The sequence below is a fragment of the Morus notabilis genome, unplaced genomic scaffold (genome assembly GCF_000414095.1).
Source record: "Morus notabilis unplaced genomic scaffold, ASM41409v2 Scaffold229, whole genome shotgun sequence".
Classification (NCBI taxonomy): domain Eukaryota; kingdom Viridiplantae; phylum Streptophyta; class Magnoliopsida; order Rosales; family Moraceae; genus Morus; species Morus notabilis.
Genome location: NW_010362793.1, coordinates 240,406 through 251,960, shown reverse-complemented (window position 1 = coordinate 251,960; position 11,555 = coordinate 240,406). Strand labels below are relative to the sequence as shown.

Genomic DNA, 11,555 nt, shown 5'->3' with positions numbered 1-11,555 from the left:
CTATTAGTAGTCTTTTTTATATTTTCGTCGTCGTTTATTTTAGCTTATTACATTAGCTTTATTTTGTTATTAGTTTGTCGTTTGTTTTAGTGGCTATTTTGTTATCGTTTTGTAAGTGGACTATAAGTAGCCATATTAGCTATTGTAACAGAAAGATTTGAATACTTAAGAATTGAATCGGAAGTCGAGTGTTTTCTCTCTATTTTAGGGATTTCCTCCTTGTGTAGGCGGATTTGGACTCTAAGTTCTATCTTCTGTCCGAGTGAGGCCAGTAAAATCCTTTCATACCCATTTCACTACATCATTTGATATCAGATCCCTTGATTTTTCTTAGGGAGGTACGATAGCCATGATCAGATATTAGGCCGACAAAATCCTTTCCTATTCATTCCGCTAGTTAAGCTAGGCTCTCTTCGTGCAATAATTCACAGAAATGATGTGATTATAAAATCTAGAAAATGAGGCTCCCATAAAAAAAGAAAATGTAGATTTTTTAATACGTCTAGTGTATTGGTAGGATAAATTTTTTTAACTATTAAATTTACGTATTTTTTAATTTTTACGTGATTTTAGACAAATATAACGGTTAGAAAACATAGCAAAAAAATAAAAAAATAAAAATCTAGAAAAAGAAGCCAATAATTGGACTATCTTTAGCCGCCGGGTACTGTTTTTTAAATGGAAATTTGTAATTTGTTATATGTTAGTTTATTCAATTTGCCATATATTTAGCGTGCCTGGGTAGCTTTTTCATTTCACGATTCCCACCAACTAGGGAATAATTGTAAAGTTGAATTGGTCACAAAAAAATGTCCTTTTTTGTAAATATGGTTGATATTTTTCAACACTGTAAGGCCTCGTTCACTTTGTAGATTCGAATTTTCAATTCGAATTGAGATGTAACATTTTCTGAGGGCTTTTCACTGTAGCAGGAAAAGTTAGATGTGACATTTTCTGAGAGCTTTTTACTGTAGAAACCTAAAACTGAAAACTCGAATCGGTGAAATGAACGAGGCCTAAATTCACGTTACGATTTAGTTTATACACGTAATCACATCAAACGAAGGATTTTCTTTCGTTTTTTTTTAATTCTCTAATTCAAACTTAGTAGACGTTTGATTTATAGATTCAGAATTATTCTCGTTTTACGTGTGTTCTTTGTGAGAGAAAAATAATGTAAAGAATCATGAATCATACTTCAAAATCAAGGACGAATATAGGAAACAAACGTCAAAAAATGAGTTTTTTTTAGTAAGGTTAGAAAAAATAAACCAGTAGTAGTTTTTTATTTTGCGCTATCAAATTTGTTATAAAAATTATCTATTCTACATACTTTTTATGGCAAAGTCTTTAGTCAAGTAGACATCTTTTGCCTGATCAGAACGGCAGTTGTACAACCTAAAGATTTTTTATACATTTACATAACGACAGTTGTACAATTAAGTATAAGTTTTGTATATTTACACGTTATACAATTTAGTATATGCCTTGTACAATTTAGCATATGGAAGTTGTACAATTCAGTATAAGTCTTGTATATTTACATGTAAAGATGTATAAGTTGTACGACAAGTTGTACAATTCATCATATGTCTTGTATATTTACACACGGCAGTTGTACAATTCAGCATAAATCTTGTATATTTACAGAAGTACAATGTTGTGGTTTTCAAACGTTTTAACTAGCATTGAAGGTAATATTGTGTTCCTTATATGATTTTTCTGTAAAATTTCAAGTTATCACGAGATGATGTAATTACCATTAAATTTTTAAAATCATCGTTCCTTTTATTATTAGTATCTAAAGTTTTGCTCAAGGAAAACGCAAAATTTAGGGATTAATCAACCAAAAAAAATTTAGTTGCGGGCGTTGTCGTGAGGCGGTGGGTCTCCTCGTCCGTCTATCGGAAGTCGCCGGCAGCGAGATGGCTGAGGAGGAGGTCGAGAGAGAAATGGGTTTGGTTGTGGGAGTGGGAGTGCGCTTAAGAGACGCATGAAAATCTCATGTGCAGATCCGTTACTTAGAATCTATCTACGAAGAGAAGAATTCCAAAACGGCAAAACTCCTCGTGACTTAGAATTGATATGCAGATCCGCTACTTGATTCGATCCCAAAGATATTATCCTTCAAACTCAAACCACCCTCAAAATTCCTTTTGTTCCTTCCTAACCAAACGTGCACAAAAGATAGGCAGCATTGCCCAACTAGATAGAATCTTAACCTGAGGAGCTTTACAAAACACGACTCCCTTATGAACAAATCATCACACCAACTTGGAAATACCCTTATATCTATAATTCTAGACTATAAACATTGACAATTCTTTAGAAATTGGCTATATTGTTGACCTAATTACCTCTATTACTTAATAAGTACACTACGGTTTAAATTATGAAATGAAAGCCTGTGTGCTTTCTGATTCATACAAACAGGGTTGTTCCTCGGTATATTTTCAATTTGTGTGCGAATAATACTACTTACTAGAAACTAAAGTAAAAGTCACATACAAATAAGTTAAACTCATTCAAAATTTCAAGGAGAAATGTAAGGCAGCTTCTGCCAATAGCTCACCCACTTCTCCAACTTCTTTCCATCTCGAAACCTTTCAAAAAATGCATAGGAAACGCTATAGGCATCCCTTTCGCATAATCCGAATCCCCGCCCATCGCCTTCTTCTCCATAATTGAAGTCCCCAATTCATCAATCCAGCAAATGAGTTCCAACACCCACGTTTTCTCCCGGCCCACAATTCGAAAATAGTCTGGAAACTTGGGGATAAGGCTCCGCTCGTAATCCCGAGGAAGATCCAGATCCCATTTCAGGTTTTTGATCACATTCAACGGCAATTTGTTGGCTCCGCAGAGCATCAAGAGCTTCAAGACCCGGTCGGCGACGTCCTTCTTGTAGCTCTCACTCTGGAACATTATCTGCTCTTCGGAATCGAGGTCGAGGGCTTCGTCAGTGAGCTTGATGTGGGGCTGAAACCGACGCCGGCGGGGAAGAATTCACGGAAAATGGAGGGGTATCGGCAGATGAACTCGATGGGGCGGGTGGGGATCTTGAGGGAAGCTCTGTTGTCGGCGATGATAGAGATGGGGAGGGACTTGGAGGGCTCTGATTTGATGAGATTCTTGGTGTTGATTAGGGGAAGGAGGCTCTGATTTTAATCCGATGGCCCACAATTACTGAGCGGACCGATCATGCAGATTTCATATGCTGGATAGGAGACAATTCTTACTTTTTATAATTTGATTTAATTTTAATCATATTAAATAATCAACCCTATAAGTAAGAAAACTTAAAAGTCCCTTAAGATATATAAAAATTTGACAGAATGGAGACGACTACTTATATATCTTCATTAATCATTACCAATTAAGTTATCAATATTAATGTAAATCTTTCACGAATACGCTATCAACATAATATTATTGACAATCATCGAAATTTACATATTAACCAGTCAAAAATTTACTTCGTACTAATGAGCATTTATCGTTTCTAATTCTCTAGTCTACTGCACGATTTCCATATATGTGCTGCTGCCCAATGATTTAAACGACACAAAACGCGTATCCATACGTCTTCATCTTCTTTTTTTTTTTTTTATTAACTTTTCTCTTGATAATTTTCTATTGCAACTTTTATTAGTTTCTTGAAACTAACTACAGAAATATTGATACTCAAAGTCCTATATATATTTTATTAGAAATTAATTAACTAGCTAGCTTGCCACTTTTTCAAAGTTACATGTATGTATATAGAAGAGGACATAATTTGTGTGGAACATGCCTTTCACGAATTACATCTTCTACCAAATCAGCAACTAAAAGAACAAACCGGTTTAGGTTTAGGGTGTTTTTCACGTGAAAATATTCACAAATATGATTAGCAAAAAAAAAAAAAAAAAATACAAGCACGGTCAAATTGTCTTAATAAATAGATAAGAGCTTGCCCTCGGTGCAAAGATGTGCTTGTGTTTTTGCAATTCATTACGTACACAACTCTCTTTGAGTCTTCTATTGTTTTCATATATATATATATATATATATGTTACATAGACATACATATTTACGTAATATATAGATTACGTTAAATATATATATATATATGTGTATATTTTATGGTGAGCCTACACACACATATATATATATATATATAACGTGCAAAAATTTATATGGATCATATGCAACATGAAAACTCATAAAAGGGGTTGATAATTAATTTGTCCTGAAAGAGAAGAAATATAATTGGAAAGAGACGAAAGATCTCATAGATAGAAAAGTTGACATTTCTTGTACCTATATCAAACATGCACACGTTTTATATGATAGAAAATGGAAGATGAGATGAACAAATAAGATTCAAACTCCCCTTTGAAAACGCAACAAGCAAAATCCAAAAAAATGCACGTCACACGAGGGAAATATCGCTCTTGGGCTTTTTTTTTTTTTTTTTTTGTTTTCTTTTTCTTTTTCTTCTCACCCCCGATGGAGACGGTAGTATAATAGCAGTCATTAGTCAATGACAATGAATAAAAAGCTCAAAAGCCTCCAAGCCAGGAAATTTCAGTAAAAAAACTCGTGGAATTCATTTACAATAACATAATAATTAGTATGAGTAGTTATGCAGTATATATATATGTGTGTGTGTGTGTGTGTATAGTTATAACCTCATTACGAAGATAATACATCAATTTCTTGAATCGTCAGAAAAAGAAATCCGAGAAATGACCCAACAATATTCGACATCCGAGGTGGCGACTCAAGACCTCAAGAAGAAGCTAACAATCAGGTATATACAAATGATTTCATGCATGCAATATTAATGATGCGTTTTATATTATTCTTTCTCAATCAAACTATAATATCAAATATAAATATCAATCTATTTGTTTAATCTTCCTACAATATACGTGGTGATTGAGAATTTGAGTACTATATAGATCATATCAAAATTAACTATGAAATTCTGTTAAATAACTTGAAAGTGAAAAACAAAATCAATAACATAAGATGATCAGCTAATTGGAATTTCTTTACATGTGTGTGTGTATAAATATATGCATGGGATAAAATTGATGGAATATATTAATAATTACTTTTCAGTGAAAAGGAAGGTCAGGAAGATGTGGCTGCTAAAGAAACTGAAGAGCTGAGAGCTGAAATATCATCGCAAGCTGGGCATGATCATTGTGCCAGCTTTGACCCAGTTCACAAAATTATAAAGGGGTTTAAGTACTTTCTTGACAACAAATTCAAGTAAGATGATATTATATATGTGTGTGTCTATGTGTGTGTGTGTATATATACATATATATATATATATAGCAATAGCTTTATTACATAATACATACAATATATATACATACAATATATATATATATATATATATATTATACCTCTCAATTTTGTGTACGAGTTAACTTTCATAAAAATGTTTTTAATTAGTTTGGGAGGTGCACTATATCAATTAAAATCACGTTGCCTATTAATTTATTTTTATTTTTCCTTAATACGTTTCCCCGATGATTTTGCAGCAAATATCCACAATGGTTTCAGCAACTTGCCGAAGGCCAACATCCAAAGGTACCATTTTTTTAATTATACAAGACACAAACAGACACACACACACAATTTAAGCCCTTAATTCTGATAGATACTCCATTGATAGAATTACTATTTTCCAATTTCTAGTCATGACTGGGAAAGTATTAAGAGATATAGTACTTAATTACTTTGTTGTTAATTAAACTTCACTATTAATTATGATTAGTTTCTGGTATTTGCGTGCTCGGATTCGAGAGTGAGCCCTTCTCATGTCCTCAACTTCCAACCTGGGGAAGCCTTTATGGCTCGCAATATTGCCAACTTGGTTCCTGCTTTCAACAAGGTTAATTAATTAATTTACTTAAATCAAATGTTAATGCTTTTTTTTTTATTATTTATTTCCCTTAATGTCTAGAGAACTCTTATGTTAGAAACTACTATTTTATCCTATTAGTTTTTAACCATTACATTACTTTTTTTAAGGCCCGATCTATGATTTTTTTAATTTGAAAATATATATATACTTAAAAATCAAACAGTTCAAAAATTAATCTAATGGTTATAACAACAACAACAGTACGTACTGATAGAGTAACATAGCAGTACCTACCATAAAATTTCCCTTTTTCTCACTTTAGTCATATGATTTGCAAAAACTGATCAAGTTTGTTTTCTGCATATTTATCAGCTGAGATACTCAGGAGTTGGAGCAATCATCGAATATGCTGTGGCCGAACTTAAGGTGCATCAACATATATACTATATTAATTAACATTAACTTAAACTTTTCCTATATTAAAACTTAATTCTTCTGATTCTCTCTTTTGTATTTTTATTCTGATCGCTAATAAGAAAAGTAAAACTATACAAACAGGTAGAGAATATTTTGGTCATCGGACATAGTCGCTGTGGTGGTATACAGAGGCTCATGTCTCACCCTGAGGATGGTTCTGTTCCCTAGTAAGAATTTTTACAAATATATAATTAAATTGGGCAATAATTATATGTTTTCTAATTTTTTTTACTTACAAACAGGGATAGTTTCAAAAAAAAAAAAAAAAATCCGTTGGACACTATGAAAAATAAAATAACTTTTTTTTTATAGAATAGACATATATAGTTAATTTTATATCTTAATTATTGAATTAAGGTATTTCATAATTTTTTAATAAAATGGACGCATAACAAAATTTATAGAAATTTTGTAACTCAGTATAAATCATTGCCCCGTCACTCTTTACAAAAACAAAACGTCTACGTGGATCAAGCATGACCAAGTCAATATTATTATCAGTTTTCATGGAAAAATTAAGAACGTGTTCATTTAAAAAAAAAAAGAAAAGAAAGAAAACATAAACATTATTACGTAAGACCTTAATTTTCTGTAATAGTAATGAGTGGATATTGGTATTTTGATGAAATAATTTGCAGCGACTTCATAGATGATTGGGTCCAAATTGCTTTAACTGCCAAGGCCAAGGTCAAAGCTGAATATGGCAATTTGCCATTTGAGGAACAATGTGAAATCTGTGCTCAGGTAAATAATTAAGCTAATATATTTACCCCCCTAGACTTAAACACTTATATATACTATGGTTTAGTGGCAATATCAAGTCTTTTAATTTTTGTATATTGCTTTACCATCCCACTCAAGCTTCAATCTTACATACCATAAAAAATTGCAATATATTGTATATGCATATTAAAAACTAATATACTATATATATATATATATGTTAATATCCAATACTATATATACTATAATACAATTCATTACAACATATCAAACAATAATGAAGGGTTTAACTTTTTTGCAGGAAGCAGTGAATCTGTCACTAGTAAACCTACAAACTTATCCTTACGTTCAAAGGGCAATACAAGACAAAAAACTGGCACTTAGAGGTGCACACTATGATTTCGTCGTTGGATCTTTGAAGCTCTGGGAATTAGAGACAAAGATTTCAGATCCAATAATAATCCCTCCCTCCTAAATATTATTGTGAATTTTATCACATGCAAAAAAAAAAAAAAGAAAAAAAAAAGGCACATCTTGCGTTTGTTATATGTCATGGTAAGACGTGCCTATAGAAAAATAAAGGGCAATATATATAAATAAATTAGCAGCTAAAAAATAGCCCCTCTTTGTTATTTGAAAATAATAATAATAAAAATAAAAAAAGCCCCTCTTTGTTATTAAAAAATAAAAATAAAAAAGCCCCTCTTCGTTTTGTACTCTTACTACTTGTCGTTTTGTAACTTTTATGATGAAGAAGAAAGTCGTGAAACGAATAAAGTGGAGCAGGCTTGTATTCTGGCTCTTGTTTGTTGTTGTCACTGTCAGTGCAGTTTTCCCAACTGCAGTTTGTGAAATATATAATAGTTTTTTTTTTTTTTTTGGTATTTAAGAATAACCCAAGTTTACTGATTTGGCATTTGGAAATATTGAAGGAAGATGCAATTTAATAGTACTGTAAAAAAAAAAAAATAGAGTGAATGCAAAAAACGATATGAAACAGAGAATGAAAAGTTGGCTACCATATTTTGCCTAGTAGAATGGATATAATCATGCATGCATGCATGCACACACACATACATACATATACACATTATTTATATATGTATATATATCAAATCTTAGAAAATTAATTAACTTATCATTACTATTGACAACATGGTCAAAATGGACAAGAACCCTAGTAGTGATTTTTAATTAGTGGTTAGGTACCAAAATACGTAATGAAAATGAACTAGCAAGCTGGGAAGTCTAATTATTAAGATCAACATCAAATTAGTTACTTGGGTGCATACACACACACACACATTAGATAATTTTGAATTAATGAACTAGCTGAGATTAATGAAAGCAAGAAGTGAATATATAGGGACCCAAAAGCCATTTTTTCATGAGCAAATTAAAAATTGTACAAATGTTGTTATCTATGCATAATTAAATCTATGTCAATTGGTATATGTTTTAGAAAAAAAAAAACTAAATTAATTCTAAGTGCAAATGAGTAAAAAAAGGAAAAAAAAAAGCACTTTTCTGAAATTGAAAAAAGAAAAAGTTGTTTAGTCTATTAGTGGGGACTGTGGAGCATTGATATTGATAAGTGACAAATGGAAATGCTTTTTAGGTCTTTTTTCCAAAATGACCTTCTTCTATGTCAATGACAATGAGTTTGTTTTGGAAAGTTATTCTAATTCAAGCAAATTAAACAGAAAAAAAAGGGAAATGTTTTAAGCAGATCAATAAATTTTTGTTGTCATGACTTGTAGTGTGTTTGGGTGGGCAGGACATATTCCTGAGAATCACATTGTGGATTTCTCATATATATTTGCATCTGGCTAAAGAGTCATCATGTCTAATCTGAACCGTCCATTATTCTTTGATTGCAATGATCTCGAATTATTTTAGAGAAAGACCACCATCAGAGACATGATAATGTATTAAAAGTTCAAAAGTCTAATGATTGTTAATTTGTGGGAGCGCATTAATACTGAAAGATGAACTTTACAAACATATATAATGACATAATTTGAATTGCAAATTTATGTGTTAATAATTTATCCAAAAAAAAAATTATGTGTTAATAATGACTCTAATCACCCAAGAGGGGACCTCAACAGAGGATTAGGAACCCTCTGAAGCTTTTTGCGATGTGACCTTTTTCAGCCTGTAAAAATACTTTTTACTCTTCTTATGTTGTATGGAAAACATTTTGAAGAAGCTTTTTGGGAAACATATCAGGATGGTCCGTTTAGTTCACTGATTTAAGTTAAGATGCGACTTTATATGAGAACTTTTTATTATAATAAAAAAGTTAGATGTGACTGTTTCTTAGAGCTTTTTACTGTAACAAAACTCGAATTCTAAACTCAAATCGGTAAAATGAACAGACAGCTTAAAACTGATAATTTTTCTTTTTGTTTTTTCAACAAATGACGTCATTTTTTAAATCATTTAATAGTTAAGATTCAAGGTTGCATATTGAGATGTTCAGTAGTTTTCACCGAAATTTTACATCAATAAGATTACTAGCTAGAGAACCCCTTATAAGGATAATTTTATGATAGATTATGGGGGTAAAAAAAAAAAAAAAAAAAAAAAAAAAACAGATCACATAAGAATCAATGTTAGAAAAGTATGATAGTGTAACGGAATTTGATAAAGATCCGACTAATATAAAAGTTATCTTTTATAGTAGTTGATAGGGTATTTTTTATAGACTATCATAGAATTCTCGTTCAAATTGTATCCAATATATATTTTTCCTCTACCCTTCTTGATTGCAATGATTCAAAGAATTAGACAAAGATAAAAAAAATAGAGATAACAAAGCCTTGGTTCAAAAGTTCAATAATTGTTTGGCACAAATTCAATGCACGGGGGCCCTAGCTAAAATGAAATGCTAAACCCAAAAAGAAACAATTAGGTTCTTATAAAACATAAAATGAAAAAAGCCAAACGACATATCAAGACTCGAGTGAAAAAAATATAATAAGTAGTTCACTTTTTCTTTTTTCTTATGGGGTTTGATCTGGAATCAAGAAGTCTTCTCATTATTAGAATAGTTGTTGATCTGAATTTTGCTACTAAAGATGAGGCACCATGAAGAAAGGCAAATATATGATATAGCTGCTCCAAATAATGTAAATAACGCCAATATATAAAAAGCCAAAAAAAAACAACTGGCCTTATATATACCCTCTGAAATCTTTGCAGCCTTCTTGTTCCAATTGACATGTGACCGCTATAGAATAGCTTTTGCTATGTCAAATTGCCTAAGCCACAAATCCATCTGTTTTCACAACACCTCCTTTAATTTCTGTTATTTGCAGCTATCTATTTCTTTTTGTCCACACAATATTTTGTATTATTTTCTTTGAACTTTCCATGTTAGGGTATCCTTGTCGATAGTCGGTAATATTGGATATGATCAAATCATGTTAAAATAAAAAAGTAAATAAAATTAATAAAATTTAATAAAGATGTGACGGTGTAAAATAATACCCTATTAATAGAGTATTTTTTTAATAATCAACCAAAAAATTCTCGTTTTTTCTTTCTTCCCCTTAATAAATATAATAAAGTTGTGGATATTAGTTTCATGATATAGTGAAAATCACAGGAAGAAACCTCAAAGATTAGTGTGATGTAAAGGTTATGTCAGCTGCAGTTGTTTGAGATTGCTTTTAAAACTTCCAAAAGTACTTTGCATAATAAACGATACAACTATAGTATTTGGTAAATGTGCACAAAAGCACTTTGAACATAAATCAATGCATTTTTTACGTTATTTTGAAAAGTTAAAATGTTTGCTTATACTTTTGTTTTAAGTAAAAGTAGTGTTTCTGTTAAATGCACAACAATTATTTTAAAAACACAACAACCCCAAACTGGTCTTATATTTTATGGCCGAGATTAAAGTTTTACCCCAAAAAAAAAAAAAAAGAAAAGGCCGAGATTAGATTTAATGATACTAAAAAAGAAAACAAAATGATTAATTTCACCTCAAAGTTTGAGTGAATAGAATGCACATAATCGAAAGCAATTCATTCACAAAAAACAGACACATGAAACATATAAAAACATTACTATTATTGGTTGATATCTGGGTGCCTCCCACCTTAACCAATTAGAGTCTAACGAAGCTATTACATGTTTGCTTCTGGTCCATTAATATTAAATTTGGATTGTAATATTGAGTTTGCAGAGCTTAATTATCACTTGACTTAGAATTAGCATATAGATCCACCTTCATTTAATTTTTCATAATACTTTTTCCTCATTATTATAAAAATTCTCTGTGTACGCATATAGCTGAGCATTAGGTGAATCACTACAATTTTTGTGTGTACTTATTTATCTTATCTTTCGTATTACTACTCCGTTAGAAAAATAATAATAATAATAATAATAATTCGATTAATTCTTAACATAATAAACACAATAAAGGGAAGCAGTTTATTATGCAGTCATGGAAATTACTAGAAAAAATCCAAGT

At 31.0% G+C, this 11,555-nt stretch overlaps 1 protein-coding gene and 1 pseudogene across 1 annotated transcript; one reads left to right on the top strand and one right to left on the bottom strand.

Moving 5' to 3' along the window:
* Nucleotides 1–2,439: 2,439 nt before the first annotated feature.
* Nucleotides 2,440–3,164, bottom strand: LOC21398130 (annotated as a pseudogene).
* Nucleotides 3,165–4,551: 1,387 nt separating this feature from the next.
* On the top strand, nucleotides 4,552–7,862 carry LOC21398129 (carbonic anhydrase 2). The gene is made up of 8 exons (XM_010102907.2): nucleotides 4,552–4,795; nucleotides 5,110–5,262; nucleotides 5,541–5,589; nucleotides 5,777–5,893; nucleotides 6,239–6,292; nucleotides 6,425–6,510; nucleotides 6,982–7,087; nucleotides 7,368–7,862. Exons 1-8 carry the CDS (start codon nucleotides 4,731–4,733, stop codon nucleotides 7,539–7,541), a joined length of 804 nt encoding a protein of 267 aa, XP_010101209.1. The 5' UTR covers nucleotides 4,552–4,730; the 3' UTR covers nucleotides 7,542–7,862.
* Nucleotides 7,863–11,555: the final 3,693 nt, after the last annotated feature.

Bases quoted from the DNA above. Each gene is read 5' to 3' on its own strand.
- LOC21398129 (XM_010102907.2), top strand. From the start codon at position 4,731: ATGACCCAACAATATTCGACATCCGAGGTGGCGACTCAAGACCTCAAG. The intron at 5,894-6,238 runs GTTAATTAATTA...CATATTTATCAG, and splicing joins TGGTTCCTGCTTTCAACAAG to CTGAGATACTCAGGAGTTGG. The intron at 6,293-6,424 runs GTGCATCAACAT...CTATACAAACAG, and splicing joins ATGCTGTGGCCGAACTTAAG to GTAGAGAATATTTTGGTCAT.